Source organism: Loxodonta africana, chromosome 4, assembly GCF_030014295.1.
Source record: "Loxodonta africana isolate mLoxAfr1 chromosome 4, mLoxAfr1.hap2, whole genome shotgun sequence".
Lineage (NCBI taxonomy): Eukaryota > Metazoa > Chordata > Mammalia > Proboscidea > Elephantidae > Loxodonta > Loxodonta africana.
Window position 1 is genome coordinate 142,945,278 of NC_087345.1, and position 24,260 is coordinate 142,969,537.

General features: G+C 38.3%; 1 protein-coding gene across 5 annotated transcripts; it reads right to left on the reverse strand.

Annotated features, from left to right (window-relative positions):
- Positions 1–638: 638 nt before the first annotated feature.
- Positions 639–22,526, reverse strand: LOC100660861 (aldo-keto reductase family 1 member C1-like). Of its 5 annotated transcripts, none has more exons than XM_003410604.3 (9): positions 22,389–22,520; positions 19,973–20,140; positions 18,807–18,923; positions 18,112–18,189; positions 14,921–15,043; positions 12,546–12,655; positions 10,743–10,908; positions 2,524–2,606; positions 643–911 (listed from the first exon to the last, which is right to left on the reverse strand). In XM_003410604.3, the coding sequence occupies exons 1-9, from the start codon at positions 22,470–22,472 to the stop codon at positions 869–871; spliced, it is 972 nt and encodes a 323-aa protein (XP_003410652.2). In that variant the 5' UTR covers positions 22,473–22,520; the 3' UTR covers positions 643–868. The 5 variants fall into 5 exon arrangements, with proteins under 5 accessions (XP_023404729.2, XP_003410652.2, XP_064140888.1 ...); XM_064284818.1 differs by lacking the exon at positions 643–911 and adding an exon at positions 6,060–6,128 and having other exon boundaries at positions 2,537–2,606; positions 22,389–22,523; XM_023548961.2 differs by lacking the exon at positions 18,807–18,923 and having other exon boundaries at positions 639–911; positions 22,389–22,525.
- Between the last annotated feature and the right edge of the window lie 1,734 nt (positions 22,527–24,260).

The following is a 24,260-nucleotide window of genomic DNA, read 5'->3' on the forward strand; positions in this document are numbered from 1 at the left end:
GGATTGAATTGTGTCCCCCCAAAGTATCTTGTCAACTTAGCTGGGCCATGAGTCCCAGTATTTTGTGATTGTCCACCGTTTATGTGATTTCCCCGTGTGTTGTACATATCCTATCAGTATGATGAAATGAGATGGATTAATGGCAGTCATATTGATGAGATAGGCAAGATTATACAGTGTGTTAAGCCAATCTCTTTGAGATACAAAACAGAGAAGTGAGCAGAGATTCAGGGGGACCTCATATCACCAAGAAAACAGTGCCAGGAGCAGATCATGTCCTTTGGACCTGAGGTTCTTGTGCTGAGATGATCCCAGACCAAGGTAAGACTGATGACAAGGACCTTCCTCCAGAGCCAGCATAGAGAGAAAGCCTTCCCCTGGAGCTGACGCCCAGCGTTTGTAATTCTAGCCTACTGCATTGTGAGAGAATAAACTTCTCTTTGTTAAAGCCATCCACTTGTGGTATTTCTGTTAAAGAAGCTCTAGATGACTAAGGCATTCCTCTTTCCCATTACAGTAGTTATCTCCCTCACCATCTACTTCTTCTTTCTTCTGCTTCAGTAGAAATCTACTTCAGTCAGAATTTTTGGCCTGGTTGAGTTAAGGAAACAAAGAAGGTAAATAACAGAGACCGAAGAGGATAAGACTATTTATGCAGGAAAAAAAAAAGCTTTATTGTTTTTTCCAAAATGACAAAAATAGTGCCTTTCCTTGATGACCTATGGACACATCTCTGGCTGAGTGTGAGTTGCTAAGCAGCATGGATTTAAGCAGAGGTGCTGTCTCTCATCACCAGCATCTGAGATGTTTTCTGCATCCTATCCACAAGCAGGGCCTTCTGGAAGAAGTCATGACAAAGGCCACCTCATTAATACTCGTCAGAAAAGGGATAATTCGGGTGGTCAATAACACTAGAAAGAGAAAGAATAGCACACAATGTAGATTCAAAGACTATTTCAACAACAACAGTGGTTCTATGAACCTAGCCTTAGGATGAAAGTTTTTTATTAACTGGCTGCTTGTAAAGTCTGCATTTCTTAGTTTATAAGCATGACTTTTTAGTAAATAGATTTAGAAAATAATAATTAAACAATTAAAATTATATTCCCAGGCCTGGAACTTAACAGGAAGGGACATACGAAATGTACAAACATATTGCCCTCCCTTAGCTATGTCTCTCAAAAAAGCAAAGAGACATCCTGTGTGTTTTCACTTGAATTATGACTGAAAGCAGAAACTTATCTTCCTTGTTTTAACAAGTGCAAGTCCATGTTCATGCTCAGCACTAATAAATATTTTAGGATAATACAGATTGTTGAGAGCAATTTCTCTCTACTTCACTAATTCATTCATCTCCTAGTAACTGCCTACCACACAATGTCTATTCCTTTTTTCAGAAATAGATACAATGACATGTGTAAGATATGGTTGCATCTCCAACAAGTTTACTATATAGTGAGATCCCTAAATATAATAACACCACAAAGTAGAAAGTGATAGAAAATGATTAATTGCAATTACAATATTTAATTAATGGTAGAAATGACTGTTTCCTGCTTTTTCTTTGCACCATTTTCCTAGTTTTCAGTATACTGTTAAAAATATTACCAACGATAATAATATACATACCCATTTTTGTGTAGTAATGATATGTCACTGTGCTAATCCCTTTCACAGATGATCACTTTATTTCTACTATGAGTTAAAATTCCTACAGCAGAAGGAAACACTTCCTGGCTTTCCCTCATTTATAATGAATGTCCTTTTCAGAGTCCTATCATTTAGATCATGTAGGAATAGTAAAGATATTTTGTTGGCTAAAAGTGGTCTCTGACATTGAGGGGTTTTGTTTCCACACCCTTTCTTTGGTTTTAATCTCTGTTCTCTTAACCTTCTTCCTCCTTTGCATTGAGAGCTCCGTATTTCAGAAAACAAAAGCCACAGGTGTTCATACAAAGGCCACTCTTTCAGGACTCAAGTGCGGTGTCTGGGCCATGAACAAACACAGAAGGGAAAGGAACGCAGAGATTTGAAAACTACTGAGAAGTAAAATTCACAAAATCTAAGGGAGTTGATGGAAATTTCTGGCTTGGAACAGAAAGCTAATGGAGATGCCTTTGAAGAGGTTTGAGGAACTGAGCAGGTTTTGGGGAAGACAATGATAAAAACAATTTTGGAAACATTTCATTAAGTGACAACACTAATATCCAAAGCATATGTCTAGTACTTTGTTGTAGAGATGAGAAGCATACATGGAAGAGTTCAATTCACCAATGATGTTGGTTTTCTCTGGAAAATTATATGGAGTAGAGAGAGCAGAATACTGGTGAGCTTCCAAGCTGACCTTTGGTCCCTCTCACTCTTTTGCTAGTTCAGTGAACAAAGCTTTGGCATGAACCCAGTCTGAGAGTTTCGTGTAAGCTCCTGTCTTATGTCTTTCCGGTACTGAGGTAAATGTTAAGGACTCTCCTACTTTCCTCACCTGAAAATTAATTAAAGCTAATATCTCTACCAAATACGTACGTGTCAAAGGTAACATAGCGAAAATTTCTGTTTAGGTTGTCTAGGACCTTCATGTCTTCTGAAGTCAACTGGAATTCAAAAACCTTTCAAGAGGTAGAGAAAAAAACTTAAATTATTTTTAGACTGTAAAATTCCCAATCACTAATACACAGGAGAGTCATTAATATAGACAAAAATATGTCTAGGTTCAGAAATCAATGAACAAAAATCAGTGAATTGTCTGAATCCTAACAAACAGCAGTTAGAAACTAAAATAGAAGAAAAATTCCACTTATATTGGTGGTAATTAGATATATTGCCTAGAAGTAAATTTATAGGAAAATATTAGCTATTTGTGAAGAAAATTTTAAAATACTCTCAGAGAATATTTAAAAAAGGGTTAAATAGATTGAATAACTATCTTTTTCTTACATAGGGAGACAGTATTATAAAAGTGTTATTTGTTGTAAATTAATCATTGCTTTATCATAATTAAAAAATCAGTTACTTTTTTGAGACTGAAAAAAGGGCTCTAAACCAGATGAGACACTGGTTACCCTGGGATAGTTAAACACTGGGACATTCCCAGGTGAGTCAAGACTTATGATCTCCCTATCCTTGAGCCATTTGCCAAACCCTCCGATAAGGCTACATGTTTTATTTTGTTTTGTTTTAAGAGATTGATGGATAAGGCTCAAAGAAGAAGAGCAAAGGCTGGAGTGTTCTCAAAGTTGGAAATTTAATAAGATTGAAATAAGTCAATCACAAAAGGAATGTTCTCCAGAATAGACCATATCTTAGACCACAAAGCAACTCTCAACAAGATCTAAAATGCTGAGATAATGCAAAGAGTCTTCTTTAATCACAATGCCATAAAAATAGAAATTAATAAAAACAAGCACAACGGAAAAAATCACATGCATGGAAACTAAATAACACCTTGCTTAGAAACCACTGGGTAACAGAAGAAATCAAAGATGGAATAAAAAAGTTTCTGTAAGCAGATGAGAATGAAAACACATCAAAGGAAAACCTTTGGGACACAGCAAAAACAGTGCTCAGAAGTCAATTTATAGCAATAGATACACTCACTGTAACAGAAGAAAGGAAGAAAATCAAAACATTAGCTATGCAATTTGAAGAAATAGAGAACAAAGAAAGAAGCCCACAACCACGAAAAGAATGGAAATAATAAAGATCAGAGCCAAAATAAATGAAATAGAGAATACAAAAACAATAAAAGAACCAACAAAGCCAAAAGTTGGTTCTTTGAAAGGATCAACAAAATTTACAAACCACTGGCAAAACTGACAAAAGAAAAACAGGAGGGGAAGCAAATAGCACAAATAAGAAATGAAATGGGGGACATTAAAACAGACCCAACTGAAATACAAAGGATCATAACACAGTAGTATGAAAAACTATACTTCGACAAATATGAAAACCGAGAAGAAATGGACAAATTTCTATAAACACACTACCTACCTAAACTAACATAAACTGAGGTCGAAAATCTGAACAGACTCGTAACAAGAGAACAGATTGAAATGATAATAAATGATAATAAAAAAACACCCAAATTGCAAACCAATCTGTTTCAAGATGATAGATGCAAAAATTCTCATCCAAATTCTAGACAATAGAATTCAGCGTCATATCAAAAAAATAATATACCACGACCAAGTGGGTTTCATATCAAGTATGCCAAGATGGTTCAACATGAGAAAATCAAACAACATAATCCACCACATAAATAAAACAAAATATCACATGATCATCTCATTCAACACAGAGAAGTTATTCTCTAAGTCCAACACCCATTCCTGATAAAAACACTCAATAAAACAAATATGGAAGTGAAATTCCTGAACCTAAAAAAGGGCATCTATACAAAACCAACGACCAACATCATTCTTAATGGAGAGTGGCCGAAAACCTTCTCCCTGGGAATAGGAATAAGACAAGCATGCTCTTTATCACCGCTCCTATTTAACATTATGCAGGAAGTCCTAACTAGAGCAATAAAGCAAGAAGCAAAAATAATAAAGTGCATCAAAATCAGTAAGAAAGGAGTAAATCTATCTCTATTTGCAGATAATATGATATTATACATAGAGAACCCGGAAGACTCCACAAGAAAACTATGGAACTAATAGAAAGATCCAGCAGAGTGGCAGGATACAAGATAAACATGCAAAAATCAGTTAGATTCCTACATACCAATAAAGAGAACTGCAGAAAGCAATACCAGTTATAATAGCCCCCTAAAAAAATTAAAGTACTTAGGAATAAATCTAACCAGGGATGTAAAAAAAGGCCTGTACCAAAAAAAAACAAAAAAAGAAAAACAAAAAAAAAAACACTACTGCAAGAAACCTATATAAATAGAAAAAAGATACCACACTCATGAATAGAAGACTCAACATTGTGAAATTGTCAGTTCTACCCAAAGCAATCTACAAAAACAAAGCAGCCCTGTCTGAATACCAACAGCATAATTTGAGAAGATGGAAAAAGAGAACCTATAGACTGGGAAAAAAGTTTTTGGCTAGGACATATCTGGCGAAGTCCTAATCTCTAAAATCTATAGGAAAATCCAACATCTCTACAAAAAAAAGACAAATTGTGCAATTAAAAAATGGGCAAAGGAGATGAACAGACATTTCACCAAAGAAGACATTCAGGTGGCTCAGAGACACATGAGGAAATGCTTGTGATCACTAGCCATTAGAGAAATGCAAACCAAAACTATGATGAGCTACCATTTCACCCTGACATTACTGGTAGGAATCAAAACAAAGAAAAAAACAGAAAATAACAAATGTTGGAGAGGCTGTGGGAGTTTGGAACTCTTAAGCATTCCCTGTGGGAATGTAAAATGGCACAACCATTTTGGAAAATGTTATGGAGCTTCCTTAAAAAGGTAGAAATAGAAAAACCATACAATCCAGCAATTCCACACCTAGGAACACATCTTGGAGAAATAATAGCCATCACACAAATAGACATATGCACACCCATGTTCATTATAACATTATTGACAACAGCAAAAAGATGGAAACAATCTAAGTGCCCATGAACATATGAATGGATAAACAAACATGGTACATACATACAATGGAATACCTACCACACAATGATAAAGAACAATGATGAATCTGTGAAACATCTCACAACATGGATGAATCTAGAGGGCGTTATGCTGAGTGAAATCAGTCAATCACAAAAGTACAAATATTGTGCGATACAAGTATTATAAAAAACTCATGAATTGATTTACACACAGAAAGAAACAATCATTGATGGTTACAAGGTAGAGGAGGGAAAAACTCTAACTAGACAATAGATAAGTGGTAATTTTGATGAAGGGTAAGACAGTACACAATACTGGGAAGTCAGCAAAACCTGACCAGTGCAAAGTCAAAGAAGATTCAAAGGCACATCCAAACTTCCTGAGGGGCCTAGCTACTGGGCTGAGGAATGGGGGCCATGGTCTCGGGGGACATCTAGCTCAATAGGCATAAAATATTTTATAAAGAAAATATTCTACATCTTACTTTGGTGAGTAGCATCTGAGGTCTTTAAAGCTTGTGATCGGCCATCTAAGATACTTCTCTGGTTCTATCCTGACTCGAACAAGGGGGAAGGAAGAAAACCAAAGACACAAAGGAAAGATTATTCCAAGGACAAATGGGTCACAACCAACAGAGCCTCCACCAGCCTGAGTCAGCACAACTAGACGATGCCTGGCTACCACCACAAGAGAGGCTCCTGGACAGAGCTGGAGGAAGATGTAGAACAAAATTATAACTTAAAAAAAAAAAAAGTCCAGACTTACTGGTCTGACAGAGACTGGAGAAACCCGAGAGCATGGCTCCTGGACACCCTTTTAACTCAATACTGAAGTCACTCCCGATGTTCACTCTTCAGACATAGATTAGACAGGCCCATAAAACAAACAATAATATATCTGCTCAACCATGTATACAAGACTAAATGGTCACACTAGCCCAGGGGCAAGGACAAGAAAGCAGGAGAAGAAAGAAAATCTGGAGAAATGAAAACGGGGAACCCAAATTCGAGAAGGGGAGAGTGTTGACATGTTGCAGTATTGGCAACCAGTTTTACAAAACAATAGGTGTATTAATTGTTTAATGAGAAACTAATTTGCTCTGTAAACCTTCACCTAAAGCTTAATAAAAAAAGTAGAACATACATAAAATGGAATATTACAAAACCATAGTGTGTGTGTGTGTGTGTGTGTGTGTGTATTTGTGAAGGAAGGACCTGGCAGTCTACTTCTGAAAAGAATTAGCCAGTGCAAACCTTATGAATAGCAACAGAACATTGTCTGATATAGTGCAGGAAGATGAGCCCCCCAGGTTGGAAGGAACTCAGAAGACAACTGGGGAAGAGCTTCCTCTTCAACGTAGAGATGACCTTAATGATGTGGATGGAGTAAGGCTTTCAGGACCTTCATTTGCTGATGTGGCATGACTCAAAATGAGAAGAAACAGGTACAAACACCCATTAAAAATCAGAACCTGGAATGTACAAAGTATGAATCTAGGAAAATTGGAAATCATCAAAAATGAAATGGAACATACAAACATTGATATCCTAGGCATTAATGGGCTGAAATGGACTGGTATTGGCCATTTTGAATTGGACAATCCTCAAGTGTACTATGCTGGGAATGACAGCTTGAAGAGGAGTGGTGTTGCATTCATCGTCAAAAAGAACATGTCAAGATCTTTCCTAAAGTACAATGCTGTCAGAGATAGGATAATATCCATACGCCTACAAGGAAAATCAGTTAATACAACTATTATTGAAATTTATGCACCAACCACTAAGGCGAAAAATGAAGAAATTGAAGATTTTTATCAGCTTCTGCAGTCTGAAATTGATCGAACATGCAATCAGAATGCATTGATAATTACTGGTGATTGGAATGAGAAAGTCGGAAACAAAGAAGAAGGATTGGTAGTTGGAAAATGTGGCCGCGGTGACAGAAACAATGCCAGAGATCGAATGATAGAATTTTGCAAGACCAACAACTTCTTCATTGCAAATACCTTTTTCCACCAATTTAAATGGCAGCTATACACATGGACCTCGCCAGGAATCAAATCGACTACATCTGTGGAGACAATGGAAAAGCTCAAGGTCATCAGTCAGAACAAGGCCGGGAGCCGACTGTGGAACAGACCATCAATTGCTCATATGCAAGTTCAAGCTGAAACTAAAGAAAATCAGAGCAAGTCCAAGATAGCCAAAATACGATCTTGAGTATATCCCACCTGAATTTAGAGGCCATCTCAAGAACAGATTTGACTCGTTGAACGCTAATGACAGAAGACCAGACAAGTTGTGGAATGACATCGAGGACATCATACATGAAGAAAGCAGGAGGTCATTGGAAAGACAGGAAAGAAAGAAAGGACCAAGATGGATGTCAGAGGAGACTCTGAAACTTGCTCCTGAACGTCAAGCAGCTAAAGCAAAAGGAAGAAATGATGAAGTAAAAGAACTGAAGATTTCAAAGGGCAGCCCAAGAAGACAAAGTAAAGTATAACGACATGTGCAAAGAGCTGGAGATTGAAAACCAAAAGGGAAGAACACGCTCAGCTTTTTTCAAGCTGAAAAGAACTGAAGAAAAAACTCAAGCCTCGACTTACAATAGTGAAGGATTCTACGGGGAAAATATTAAACGACGCAGAAAGTATCAAAAGAAGATGGTAGGAATACAGAGAGTCATTATACGAAAAAGAATTGGTCAATGTTCAACCATTTTGAGAGGGAGCACATACATGATCAGGAGCTGATGGTGCTGAAGGAAGAAGTCCAAGCTTCACTGAAGGAACTGGCAAACAACAAGGCTCCAGGAATTGATGGAATATCAATTGAAACGTTTCAACAAATGGATTTGGCACTGGAAGTGCTCACTCATCTATGCCAAGAAATATGGAAGACAGCTTCCTGGCCAACTTACTGGAAGAAACCCATATTTATGCCTATTCCCAAGAAACATTATCCAACCGTATGTGGAAATTATCGAACAATATCACTCACAAGCAAAATTTTGGTGAAGACTATTCCAAAGCCACTGCAGCAGTATATCAAAAAGGAGCTGCCTGAAATTAAGTCTGGATTAAGAAGAGCAGGTGGAACTAGGCATATCATTGCTGATGTCAGATGGATCCTGGCTGAAAGAAGAGAATACCAGAAGGATGTTTACCTGTGTTTTATTAACTACGCAAAGGCATTCGACTGTCAGGATCATAACAAGTTATGGATAACATTATGAGAAATAGGAATTCCAGAACACTTAATTGTGCTCATGAGAAACCTATAAATAAATCAGGAGGCAGTTATTTGGACAGAGCAGGGAGATACTGAGTGGCTTAAAGTCAGGAAAGGTGTACATCAGGGTTGTATCCTTTCACCATACCTATTCAACTGGTATGCTGAGCAAATAATCCAAGAAGCTGGACTATATGAAGAAGAATGGGGCATGAGAATTGGAGGAAGACTAATTAACAACCTGCATTATGCAGATGACAAAACCGTGCTTGCTGAAAGAGGAGTTGAAGCACTTACAGATGAATATCAAAGAATACAGCCTTCAGTACGGATTGTACCCCAACATAAAGACAACAAAAGTCCTCACAACTGGACCAATAAGCAACATCATGATAAACAGAGGTAAGATTGAAGTTGTCAAGGATTTCATTTTACTTGGATCCACAATCAACACCCATGGAAGTAGCGGTCAAGAAATCAAAAGATACGTTGCATTGGGCAAATCTGCTGCAAAGGACCTCTTTAAAGGGTTGAAAACAAAGATGTCACTGTAAAGACTAAAGTACCCATGACTCAAGCCATGGTATTTTCAATCACATGATATGCATGAGAAAGCTGGTCAATGAATAAGGAAGACAAGAAGAATTGATGGCTTTGAATTGTGATGTTGGTGAAGAATATTGAATATACCATAAACCGCTGAAAGAACAAACAAATCTGTCTTGGAAGAAGTACAAACAGAATGTTCTTTAGAAGCAAGCATGGTGAGACTGGGTCTCACATAATTTGGACATGTTGTCAGGAGAGATCAGTCCCTGGAGAAGGATGTCACGCTTGGTAAAGTACAGGTCAGTGGAAAAGGGGAAGACCCTCAACGAGATGGATTGACACAGTGGCTGCAACAATGGGCTGAAGCATAACAACGATTTTAAGGATGGCATAGGACCGGGCCCCATTTTGTTCTGTTGTGCGTATGGTTACTATGAGGTGGAACCAACCTGATGGCATCTAACAACAACAACACAACCATAAAGAAGAATGATGAGTCTTCTCATGTCTTATATCATGGATGAATATGGAGGGCATTATGATGAGTGATATCAACCCCGAAAGAACAAATATTGTTTAATTGCACTTATATAAAAGGCATGTCTACACACACACACACAAATATCAATGCTCACTGGTGATTACCAGGGATGAGTGGAGGGGAGGTAGATGAAAGCACTCTCAAGATAGTAGACATTGTTATTTTGGGTGATGGTAATGATGACGTTGAATGTGGGTGAAGTGCGCACAATTTGACAAAAGTTAATGTTGTCAGTGAAGTGCACAAGAGAAAAGGGTGTTATTTGTAAAGGATATGACAAATATAGTTTTGCAACAAAAACCAAAAAATATGTGTGTGGTTATCAAATATGTATATAAACGTATGTGTGTATGGGTATGAATATGTCAGTTCATATGTGTGCATGGATACATTTATCTATAGGTATATGTACATATACATATGCATGTGCATGCATGTACATTCGTATTTGTAATAAACCACATAAGAGGCACAGTTATGAATACTCCTTAAACATAGCCAAACCCCTAGAAAAATTGATTTGGTTTGAAGGCTTAGAAATACAGTCTTGTAGAACAAGATAATATAGTTCATAAAATGTTGTCCTATGTCCTACTGTGGTCAGTAGTATTTGGGTTAATAAAAGCTTGTGAGTGGCCATCTAAGATACATCTATTGGTCTCTTCTTGTTCAGAATAAAGAGAAAGAAGGTTGTTTTACAAGAAGGAGAAAAACCCTAGTTAATGCACATAAGGCATATGTGCATGGGAAACCAACATGCCCTAAGTTGCCTTGAACCTTATAAAGAAGAACATCTGTGAAGGTTATAACTTAGGCGCCATGGTACCACAGCCTTGCTCATCACCTGCATGTTCTCTTTGATCCTCTTCTCATTGTAACTCTTGGCCAGGACCACGACCCCACGCTGTAGCTGATAGCGAAGGGCAATCAATGCTGGGGTCCGCTTGTGCTTTTTAGCCAGGGCACCAAGAACTGGATCATCCAAGAGAATGGGGGAGCTCTGGTCCACCCTGGAAGGAAATGTAGAAATACTGAACACAGGAAGCTGAGTTTTCACTTTGTCAGGAGGCTTCTAAAACTGACTAAGGTGGTCTCCTTTGGATTAGTGGTTTTCCAATTGTGGTCCTGGACCAGCATCACCTGCATCACCTGGGAACTTGATAGAAATGCAAATTCTAGGGCTTCACCCAGATGTATTGAACAGAGCTGAAGGGGATTCAGCATTCTGTGTTTCAAAAAGCCTTCCAGGCCATTTTGATGCTCTCTTGAGTTTGAAAGAAAGAGCCCTGGTTGCACAGTGGTTAAAGTGCTCAGTTCCTAATCAGAAGGCTGGTGGTTCTAAGCCACTCTTTGGGAAAAAGATGTGGCAGTCTGCTTCCCTGAAAATTCACAGCCTTGGAAACACTATGGGACAATTTTACTTTCTCCTGGAGGGCTGTAATTGTTGGAATCGACTGGATAGCAATAGGTTTAGTTTGGAAACAATGGTCCTAGGTCCTTGGATTTCCTCCTTTCCTTCTCATTGGCTGTTTTTTCCTCTGGATATAGCCCTAGAGAAGGGGCAGGAGAGTGGGAAGAGAAGTGGGAAGGCTTGGATAGTTTTTATTCTAATTTTTCTAAGATATTGGTGAAAACTGAGTAGGCCCAAAATGGGAACTGTTCATTCTCATCCTTAGTCATAGTGTGTAACATTTGTACAGAAGTTTCCAAATGTTTTAGAATGGTAATTTCTTTCTGTCCTCATAGACCTGGGAGTTAATTATTATTTTCCTGATTTTAGACATAACTGCATCTTATGGAAGATATTGCTTGAAACATGTTAATCGTTTAAAAAGTGTCACAGTCATGACTTGGGCTGATGTCTTTTGTCTCAGTTTTTTAATTATGTATAGATTTTAATGTAGACATGTATTATTGATGTGGAAACTACAAATTAGAGACACATATGCCAAGCCAGGAGAATATGGCCGAATGCCTGAGTCTCACAGGACATAGTTTAATTTAATCAGTAACCTAGCCCTTAGAGGTAATGAACTAGGTCGCTTCTTTAGATTTAGGTGTAAACTAACAACCTGAGTCCTTAGCCAATGTTCCAGACAAATAGACACCCAGCCCTGCTATCTGCAGCCCCTCAGGAGGCATGGACCCCCTCCTCCACCTTTCCTTTGCTGAAACACTGCAACATTAGTCTTTTAAAGTAAACTGACATTTCAGAGGAGAAAGGATCTCAAAAGACTTGTAGTGAACCTCTAGGAAACGGGCTGAAACCACCTGCACTTCTGGGACTCTCTTTGTTCCTGTCTGACTACGTAAGCCCCAATGCTGCAGCATTTCTTTGGAACATGCAGATTAGTCTGTTTTATCCTCAAATCATTAATAGAAAAATAAGTCTTTAGTATTGTTCTTAATTTTGTTTTCATTCTCAGATATTTTTTTAAGTTAACTATCTATATAAAAAAAAATATAACCAGACATAATGCACAAGCATTGGGCTGGGTAGTGGGATTATAAAGAAGTACTTCTGAAGTTGCTCTCCCTACTTTCCCCCAAGCAGTTGAGATTTAACACCAGGATATAGGATATGGTATAAATAAAAAGATTTCTTCAGTAATGGTGTTTTGGATGATCTCCCAGTTTTCCTCATTACCACTTTTTGTCTCGGTGGGATCCCAGAGCACTGTAGGCAACCAGAACAATATCTTTCGACTTGCAGAAATTCAGCAATTTGCTCTGGTTGAGATAAGGGTGACATTCCACCTGTAGATTTCCAAGACAAGAAAGAAGGGTAATAATGGATCTGAGAGAGGAAAGATCTTTTTAGCTGTGGACATCAAATTGTGCCAGAAGCATGAAAGTACTCAAAGACTTATAAGAGCATGTTCGAAAACAAAGGAAAAAACTTTAGTGGGTAGATTTGAGCATCAAGATGAATAAAGAATAAAGTAATTCCTAATACATTGAATAAAAAACAAAACTCTAAATTCATATGAATGAGAGACAGACAGAAAGATAAAGAGAGAGAAAAAGAGTGAGAGCGAGAGCAAGAGAGAAAAAGGGAGAGACTGAGGACAATTTGTTCCTACTGAAGATGATTACCACAGTAATTGCTTTCTCTGAATATTGATAATTAAAGGGTAAGAATTACATATTTATTCTCTCCTATAGAAATAATTGTAGTTTATTTGAGTTGATAGAAAATATCCTTGTTTTATAGAAAAATATCAGGTAAGAAAGTACAAAGAGTGAGAAAAATAGAAAATCATTACTTATAGATCTAATCAAAATAACTGATTTAGGCAAAAATTCTCAATGGACACTACACCATTAAGTGTAAATTTGTTGGGAACATTATTTTCTTTGTTGCCAAGTTATGAACCAGCATATTATTAGCTAATTGCAAAAGGAAAACATATGTTTACAAAGAAGAGATCTGGCTACACACATGCTTAACCAAGTGATGAAATCTAACATCACTAATAGTGGGACCATCTGTCATCATGTGCTTCCTAAAACCAAAATCAAACCCATTGCTTTGCAGTCAATTGCGACTCATAGAGGACAGACTAGAACAGCTCCATAGGGTTTCCAAGGGTGTCTGGTGGATTCGAACCGCCGACCTTTTAGTTAGCAGCCATAGCTCTTAACCACTATGCCATAAGGGTTTCCACGCACACTTTCTCCTAAAAAAAAAATAAAAAGTAGGGTGCAATTTGAAGGACACAACAACCTTATGAGATTTTATTGCCAAAAACGTCTAACTTGAACCTAATTAAGTCTTCAGCTCTAACTTCTAGTTTACAGAAACTGGGACTGGAGAAGCAAGTTACCTAATATCACAAGGCAATAATCTGGTAAATCCAGAATATTTGATAATAACCCCTTTTGGATATTATGGGATACAAAAGAGCTGAGAGACTGTTGCAGATTAAAAAAGCTTGAGAAAAATAGTGAAAAGTAATATGTGAGCCATTATTGGGTCCCAACTAAAACAAATAATGTATAAAAGATTTTTGGAAAAAATGGAGAAATTTGCATATTGACTGGATAGTGGATGATACTAGAAAATTACGAATTTGCTTAGAAACAGTAACGAAATGTGAGCGTCTGAGGGAATATTTTCATCCTTTGAGATGTATGCTGAGGTCTTGTTACGGATTGAATTGTGTCCCCCCAAAATATGTGTTGGAAACCTAAAGGTTGTACTTATAAATATGGCCAGTTTAGAAAATTGGGGTTTCCATTTATTATGTTAATGAGACTCTTGCAGTATAGGGTGGATCCTAAGCATAATCATTTCTGTGTTACAAAAGGTCAAAATAGGCACAGACACACCAAGAGGGAAGACAAAGGCAGATAACAGAGACAGATGCATCTGCAGGGCCAGGAACATCAAGAATTACAGCAGATACTAGAAGCTGAAATAGACAGGGAAGGCTTGCCCCTAGAGGCATGCTCTGAATTTCAACTGCTAGCCTCCTGAACTGTGAGAAAATAAATTTCTGTTCTTTATGACTACCCAGTTGTGGTATTTCTGTTACAGCAGCACTAGACAGCAAAGACAGGTATGCATGTCGCAAGTGTCTGGAAAAACAGAAAAATAGAAGTCAAGGAGAACAAGACCAAGATTTAGTCAGTTCCTAGCTCTACCCAGTCATATTGCTAAATGTTCCTTAGAGATGATTTCCTCTGTCTTACCATCAGTGTAAACTAGTAACTTCATCCCTTTAACCCAGAGGACTTTAATAGTTTCTGGTTATTGTTTGTGTGTGTGTGTGCTTTATAGGTTAAGAACCTCTGAATATAGACATATTAAGAGAAAGAATTCAGGCATCCAAACCACACAAACCCTTTACACCTGTCTGATCCTATCAATGACCTACTAGACAGAGGTTCTACTCTATTGAAACTTCTGGTTCAAAAAGGTGAGAAGAACAGGAGGAGAGGATATCAGACATAATTATAGAAAAAAAGGATGTGAAGAACAGAAAGCAGAGGAAGCCCTGATGGGCAGAGCAGGCTCACCTGGTTGCAGACTGGCTTGTACTTGAGCCCTGGCTTGTTCAGGATCATCTCTAGCTGCCTGCGGTTAAAGTTGGACACTCCAATGGACTTGGCCAACCCTGCATCCTTACACTTCTCCAAGGCCTGGGGAGGAAGGTGTTGTGAGGAAGAATGTGTGTGATTTGGCCATAGAAAAAATGGGATCTATAGCCCTGTTAATAGAAACAACTTTCTAGAAATGACCACGAAACTGGCTGGCATTGATAATCATGAAGTGAAAATAGAGAAAATTGGAGGAAGATGATGACAACAAAAATGAAATTAGTATTTCATTCTTAGGAAAATAGGAGTCAGTATGGTACAATACCCTCAATTTTCTTTTCTCTTTTTCTGTGTCATATTCCAATGAGGCTCCCCTCCAGGCTAATCTATCAGAACACCCCTAGTCAGGGTCACGAATTTCTAAAGCCAGTTGTGCATATTGCCTTTGGCTCAGCAGCAGAGTTAGACACAGTCGATTAACTTTTCCCTTGAGACATTTTTCTCATGTGGCTTTTAAACACTGATCTCTTTTGAGTCTCTTCTTCCTTCCCTGACTGCTCTCTTTGCAAGAATCTCATCATCTGCCTGGCCTCTAATACTTAAAGGACTCAGTCCTTAGACATCATTGCTTCTTTATCTCATCTCGCTCCCAAATAATCTATTTATATTTATGATTTTAAATACTAGCTACATGACTAAGTCTTACAAATTGATATCTCTGTCCTAGAATTACTCCAGTACCCATATAATAGACTCCCAGATTCAACTGCTTGCTCAATCATCCTATAAATGTCTGATTAGTCATCAGAAAGTGAACAAGTCAAAAACTGAGCTTCCAGTCTTCCTCCCAATCTGTTCCTCCTGCAGTCTTTGTTTCATTCAAAGCAAACACCACTAACAATTTGTTCAGGACAAGGACCTCAGACTCAGACTAGTGCTGTCTCTGTCTCACACACTTCCTTCAGTCCACCAAAGCATCATGTCATCTCCGCTCTCAGAATAGATTCAGAATGGATCTTACAACTTTCACAGTTTTATCCCATCATTTCTCCTCTGGATTATTTTATGAACTTCCTACATGGCTTTTCTAATTCCACTCTTAACCCCTGCAGTTTATCATGCACACAGCATTTGGATACATGCTATCCAGGAGAGCTTCCTGTGATGATATAAATAGTGTACGTCTACACTGTACAGAAGTACAGCCAGAATGCTCCTTAGAAGTGAGGATGCTGAGACTTTGTCTCATGTACTTTGGACTTATGTCATCAGGAGGGACCAGTCCCCAGAGGAAGAGATCATACTTGGTAAATAAAGGGTCAGCAAAGAAGAGAAAGACACTCGATGAGTTGAATTGACACAGTGCCTACAACAATGGGTTCAAGCAAAGCAAAAATTGTGAGGCTGACTCAGGACTGGGCAGTGTTTTGTTCTGTTGTACATAAGGTCACTATGAGTGGGAACCAACTCTACAGCACCTAACAGAAACAGCACACAGTACAATTTGGTAGCCACTAGCCCCATGTTGCTGTGGAGCCATTGAAATATGTGACTGAGGAACTGAATTTTAAATTTTTTGATTTTTAATTAATTTAAATTTCAATAGGCATATGTGGCAAGCATCTCACTTATTAGTGCAAATTTAGAATGACCCTTTAATAAAATAAATCAGATAAAACTCCTCTAATGGCTTTCAAGCTCATGCTGAGTCAAAGCCAAAGTCATTCTTATGAGACCTGCTGTGATCTGACCTCCTTTGCCCTCAGAGCTCATCTCTTCTCTCTCTTTTCTCTTTCAGCTTCATGAGAGGCCTGATTTTTCTTGGACGCGAAAACACTCTACCTCATAAAGGGCAGTTCACTGGCTGCCTTCTCTGCCTAAACACTCTTCCCCTAGAAATCCCATGAGTCACACCTTACTACAGACCTGGGTTCTTTTGTCCTCATATCAATGAAGATTTTCCTTAGATACCTTTATTACATTCGTACCCACACCCATCCACTTCCCCCACAACACTCTCCACTCCTCTAAACATAACAGCTTTATTTTTTTCCCTGGACTTATCACCATCTGCCAAATCATACAGTTAACTGTTTACTTTTTTATCTTTTTGTGGTTACCTTTTATTCATCTTCTCTCATTTAGATAAATGAACTATGAGGGCCAGTATATTGCTTCATTATGTCACCACCCCCCACAACAGTTTCTTCATAAATTTTTTATTAATAGATGAATATCATAATAAAAAAAAATTCTATATAAGGTAGGTAAAATATAGCAAGATTGTTAGAATGTCTTCAGCTAGATTTCAGAAGGAAGTAGGTAGAGAAATGGTAAAACATAAATGAACACATCACACAACACACCAAATTCTAAGCCGGGCACCAGGCAGGGAGTCAGAGCGATGAGGAAACCTGTGGGGCAGAGTTCTCATTTCCTGCCATGACAGGCGAAGAGAGTCATTTGTCAGATGCAGAGCACGGGACACTACAGGGAGAGTAAGGTATTGGGAGTTACTGAGTTAACATCGCATGTTGTTCTGGTTGATTAAGCTTATTAATGAAAGTACGTTACTATATATTCCAGGATTCATATTTACTAAAGAAAAGAAATTTTAGAAAAATTAAATTTCAGGCCCTCAAAGATTGTGAAAAAGGCCATGAAAGTTACATGTATCTTACACTCATTTTCAGGGGAGCTTTATGTTAGAGATAGGACTGTACTTGATGTTGCAAATATCTACACCTTCCTGACATTTGGCTCCATCAGTCGTAGGAACATATGATTAGTGAAAACGGTTATATAAATAATCTTTATTTATCATTCAATTTCCTGTATTCTACTAGATAAGATAGAAACATTTTCTCCTTTCACCCTCCAAGAGCAGCTTTATGGACTTATAGTGCCAATAACCTTAGGATTGTGTCACCGTCCTTTCAGAAGGGAGGTCACACTCTGCTATGACCCGGAAAATGCTGTTAAAGGAATAAGTAGAATTCTAGAACTCCAAGAGAATTTTGAGATCATTTGTCCAATTCCTGATGGTAAAGAAGAGAAAAGTGAGATTGAGGACTACATACGTGTTTTCTTAAGTTCACATAGGTGCAAGATGTGAACCAGTTTCCCTTCTCCTGGCTTTCTCATCTTTGCTGTCTGCTCCAAGCACTCACCTCCCATGTGGCACAGAGATCCACAGTGTCAAATATTAGTTTCCCATGTTCATCTTTTGGTAGCAGCTCCTCTCCAGGCTGGAATAGAAGCAGTCATTATAGTGATATCACAAAATACTGTCTCCACTCTAAGCCATGCTGTGAGGTACATGTATGCCTGGGACACTAAGCCTCCATAAGGTAGGTGGAACAACTCTCCAAATATTAAGATTTGCAAAGTGTTTTATGTCTAGAGTTGTTAAGAATGTCTTTTGAGAGACAGCCTCTCTATAATGTTTTATCTACTTTATGCTTTAATAAATGTCACTTTCCTAGATAGTAATGGGGACTAGTATTTGACTTACGTTACTTTTGTCTGCCCAGGATATTTTGTTTTTTATCAAATGGTTCTCTTTTACCTGGAAAGGCAATAAGTCACATGACCTTAATTTTCATACCAATTTAGTGCAATATAAACTCAGACTCAGCTATAACTGTACAATCAGAATTCCTTATCCTTCTGAACACACAATGGCCTAAGGGTAGGCACATGAACTAAACAGGGCCAATCCAGAAACTTGAATTATTATTTTAGATCCTTTCCCAGTATAATAATCCATATTCCCTCCAAAGAAAAACTTAATTCAACATCCATGCAAGACGATGGTCATACTGACAGTGAAAATGAAATAGTTTTAATTATGCAAATTTCTAACCTTCAGAGCCATTGGGTTATGAATAATGTAGAGATCGACATAGTCCAGCTGAAGTTTTTTCAGTGACTTTTCCAAGCCTGGCCGAACCAACTCTGGTCGAAGGAAAGTGACCCAGAGCTGCAGAGATTAAGAAGGGAGTTGTGTTTGATTAGTACTTTAGGCAATTTAATGAAGAGATATAGAAACAGATGACACAGGGATTGTGACTTGTTTAGCAAGTTCAAAGTTGAAATTTTTTTGCCAACATCATTGAAATTAAGCTAAACTTGAATTATTAATGTAGACAGAGCAAATGTGAACCTGGACTGTAATCAGTAGGAATAGATGTAATATTCAGGGTTTTTTCAGACTCTCAGTCATTTATTGTGATAACTTAAAATATGTGGGTTTCATTTTGAAACGTAATAGAGAAAAATGATGAATATATCTAAAAGAGATAGAAGCCCTGCCCTATAAACAGCTTAAATGAATGAGATTACTTACATGTATTGAATACAGTGGAGAACACTGAAAAATAACTGAGCTGGGAGGGTCCCATTGCAGGTAATATGTAAGGAGGTGGCCTCCACTCACTTTGCAAGAACTGCCATACTCACCTACTGGAAAGTTATTGTCTGGCTGCTCCTAATATTTAGATATTTTTCTACTGGTTGAAATCTAGGTGACTGCAGGGGCAAAAATTCCCTTTTTTTCTTGGGCTTCCCTTTTATATGACCTACTCATATAAACGCTGTTATCAGTTTGAGTATGCTGTCAGTACAACTACTAAACAATAGAAGGAAATGACTTGAGAGATAAAAATCTTTATTAAGTAACAAGTACACCCATCATCTGAACTATGTTTAATAGAGTATACAAAGCAATTTCACAAGTTTTGTCTAACTCAATCTTATGAGAGAAGAGTCACAGATCTGTGTGATTCTATCATCCATGCAAAATCACTGTGCTTTAGGCTGAGGCTCAGAAAATAAAATACTTTAAAATCATAAAAACTGAGCATAAGAATGATTAGAAATTCATCACCTCTCTCCTCTGTTGATACTAGTGTTAGTACATTAGTATGTGTGAATAAAATTTTTCTTACTATGCATAGTTCAGCAAACCACTCAACCAATTTCCATACACTCACTTCATAAATAGTCACACAAACATCATAGACATTTCACCTTTGAAGTGTAGAATATGTCTTCTCTCTTCACAATGCCATCAGCAATCTTGCTTCGGATGGCTTGTCCAACTTTGTCTTCATTTTCGTACAGATAAGCTGAATCAATATGACGAAACCCAGCATCAATAGCTAGTTTGGTTGCCTCCTCAGCGTCACTCTTAGGTACCTAAGGGAAAACAAAAGATAGTATTCAGGTATCTACTCAACTGAGAGGTTGTTGTTGCCACAAACACTGACCTTCACCAGAATGAACTATTCCCTCAGATCTTGTGTTAGTTCCGCATGTAAGGTACCCACCGGTTTGCTTGGAACTTTTCTACTTTTAGAAATGAAAGTGGGCATCCCAGGAATTCCTTCAGTTCAAGAAAACTGGGGTGGTTTTTCACTGGCATTGGAAGTCTCAAGGCCACAGCTAGGTGAGGGATTGGCTAAATAATTTGCAGCGTATGGCTGTTTTCATGGATATGATTTATTAGAGTGAAGTGACACAAGGCAAAATCAGCAAAGGAGGAAGGTGTATAGGGGGATGTACAGAGGAAAACACGCACAAGCTTCCAAGAGTTTGTAGTGGAGTCACACAGAATATACTTGATTCCTCCAGGGTGGAATTTTGATAAGATGTGGGGAATGTGGGGGCTGGTCACATAGGCCCTCTCTGCCTAGCAATGCCCTAATACTCCCCAGCACGTTTTCTTCTTTTCAAAATGGGCAACTGAAAGCTTGACTTAACTAACGCCATGATGAACCTCTAATTTTTCTCCTTCCTCTGCCTGCCTTCTCCTTTCCACATACCTGTTAATGACTTTGTTTTGATCTGTTGCAAATAACTTTGTTCTTTGTTTTGATCTGATGCTCAAAACTTTGTTTTGTTCTGTCTAACCACCTGTGACTTAAGCCCCAGGTGCCTGACATGAATATCTTTAGCCTGATAAAGTGATGTCTTACATGTATCTCTTTAGTCTGATAAAGAGTCTCTTGTCATTATCGTGTAATGAATAACTCCCTTGGCCATGCCATGTGTGTGCTATAAAGACACTTCTGACCCTGGTAAAAATCCTATATATATAAGCTCTAATGTAAATTTTTTTTACATTACTCCATAGAGTAATACTCCATAGAGATAGTCTGTGTCCCTGTCAGATGCCTGGTGGTGGACACCTCCTAAGTAAACTTTCTCACTCTTTCTGACTTGGAGTACAGTTTCATTGGCTCAAGTGCCCCAGGGCATGGACCCTCATCAGGCAACTCTAGCACACACCAAAATGCAAAAACCAGAAAGAAAGCAGCTGTTCATCCTAAACCTCATTGTTTTTGCAAGCAGTTTAGACACAAATAGCCTTATCAAGCAGAGAATGATGACATTCCTCCTGAAATCTTATTTCTGGATGTCATTCAGGGCCAACCTTGAAAGAAAAACTTTCCAAGGATAGTAGTCTCCTATTAATTCTTTTGTACACAGCCACTCTATTTGTATAAAAAACCGATTACCATCAAGTCTATTCTGACTCATAGTGACCCTATCGGACAGAGTACAAATGCCCCATAGGGTTTCCACGGACCAGCTTGTGGATTCAAACTGCTAACTTCCTGGTTAGCAGTTGAGCTATTAACTACTGTGCCACCAGGGCTGTTCAGTCACTAGTCCCTTGTCACACAGCTAAGTAGTCTGAAAAACAAATTTGGAATATGGAATATCTGGTTTCCAACCCAGTGACTTGTTCCCTTTACTTCCTCTTCCGTGACGAGACCAACTCCACCTATTTGCTTCAAATCTAGGGTACAGTAACAAGGACCTAGATTCAAAGACTGGTCTTTAAGACTGTAGCATTTCCCCTAAAAAGGTGTCCTTTTTTCTTGCAGGATGAATTTCTCAGGTGTGAGATACATATGAGTAAAACTCAGCTCAGGCCGGGTGCACCATTTATCACCTGGTGCTCAGCACCAAAACTGAAATTATCCCCCACAATTCCTCAGACACGGTCGTTTCCAAAATGATTACCTCAAAGTTTGCGGTTCATCATATCTCCTAGGTAGGAGGAAAGGTTTCTTGGATTATAGAACTATACAGAGAAAACCCTCACACTGCAATCAGTCTGAAGATAAGGCAGCTGACGGACAATGCTCTTAACTGCCAAGATTCATCTCTTCTGACAAGCTGTGACATTGATGGGAATAGGAGGAAATACCAATGCCCAGATAATCTGTACGTGACCACACATCAGATGCAGAATCACTGAGTGAAGCCTGTCTACCTTCTGTCTTTAACCACGAGTTATCTGTAGCCTGGTGAAACTGAGACTCCAGTGAATCCCCCAGAGTCAACGTGGAAGAAGCATGTGACAACCCTGGTTGGCTCCCACTCACCCTGGAGCTATTTTCATTTGAATCTTCAACTCCAAGACCCCTATCCTTACCTCTTGTGGTGCATAAGTTCCAAATCCCAGGACAGGAATGAAATGACCATCATTTAGTTTCACACACTGATGTTTGAGATCCATCTTCTGTCACTCTCCTGACTAAGCAGAGCCTGTTTACTTTGTTCTCCTTTCCCCAGAACAACAAGAAGGCAACGCCCCAACTGCCCTGGTCAACTGTTATCTAACAGCATGTAGGAGGGGTCACAGTTAAAGGCATATTCCACGGGTAGAAACAGGATTGTCCCAGCTTGACTCAGTTTTTTTTCCAAAGAGAATTGTTAATTATTCTATAATGATAAAGAAATCATTAATATCTTGAGTTAGTAAATTTACTCTTCAGGACTTACCACAGATCATCCTAAATTGTTTGAAGATATTCACTGAATAAGTATTGACAATTTGTTAGACTAGAAACCTCCATATACTCTATTTTGTTTTTGCTGATGGTGATGCCCTTTCTTGATCATGTGTCATTTGAAACTTTTAAATATCTTAGTGCACACACACACACACACAAACATACACACACACAGACACACACACACCAGTACACGCACATGCACACAAAAAATTCATACAAATGGCTCATGAGCTATTTTTAAAAAGTCAACACTCAATAAAGAATCAAAAGCAGAGATTAAAGGAAAAAGTATCACTTTAGTTTTCCCATCTACAAAGTCATTTCTTCCTCCTTTCTTTATTCTGTACTGAGAATATCCAGTCTTGGTAAGGCTTCAACAAGAAAAAAAAGGCAGTCTTGCATGGTGCTTTCTGGAGTGTAAATGATTAATGATGTTTCAACACCATTTTGCATTGTGCAAATAGTTCGTTTATATCTTTCACCCAGTTACATAGCTTCTGGGAAAGCAGCATAAAGCAGCCAAAGATGGAGACAGATATTGTATATCATTTATGATCTTGCTCTGCAGTATTCACAAAAGAAAAAAAACTGGAATCAACTAAAATGCTGTGAATTTGGGACATGCTAGGTGCACTAGGAACCCTGGTGGTGTAGTTGTTAAGAGCTACGACTGCTAACCAAAAGGTTGGTGGTTCGAATCCACCAGGTGCTCTTCGGAAACCCTATTGAACAGTTCCACCCTTTCCAATAGGATTGCTGGACAGTAACGGGTTTGGTTTGATTTGGTTTAGGTACACCGTGATGCACTAATACAAGAGAATATCATGAAGCCATTTAAAAATAAACATATAAATACTATATTTGGGATAAATTAAAATATGTAGAACAAAAGGATATTAATGTGCTGATTAGAAAAGCAGAGTATGTATTATGCACGCAGAATAACGTCATATGGTAACATAACGTGGATCAATGGAGGGCAAGGGCCCAAACTGTTAACAGCAATTATATCTGAATATAGGACTTTGTGTGATTTTTTTCTCCTATGAATACTTGTCAAAGTTTTCTATAATTATTATGTATCACATTTTTAGTTACAAAAAAGTGTCTACGTGTAAAGAGAGAAATATCTACCCTGGACAATGGAATACAAGGCAGTTTCCTGGCTGATGCCCAACACTCTAACTTTTATCTCAAACTGCCTTTGTTCATCTGACACAGACCTCACTTGCTATTCTTCAGTCTTCTTTGTTACTCGTCCGTCTATAACTAAACTTCTGATTCACATGTCGGCTTTAACACAAAATTTGAATTTCAGAAGTCTCCTGGCATTGATCTGGGTTGGGCTTCCTGGACACTGCCACCATCTCTTTTCTGTCTTGAACTAGGAATTTTTTTTGACAGCCTTTGGATTTAAGGCTTGAACAGATCCAGATCCTGGTGCCTCCCACCTGGCCTAGCTGGGTGACCAGTGTTGGTCAAAATCTCTGTTGGAATGGCCTGGCCTT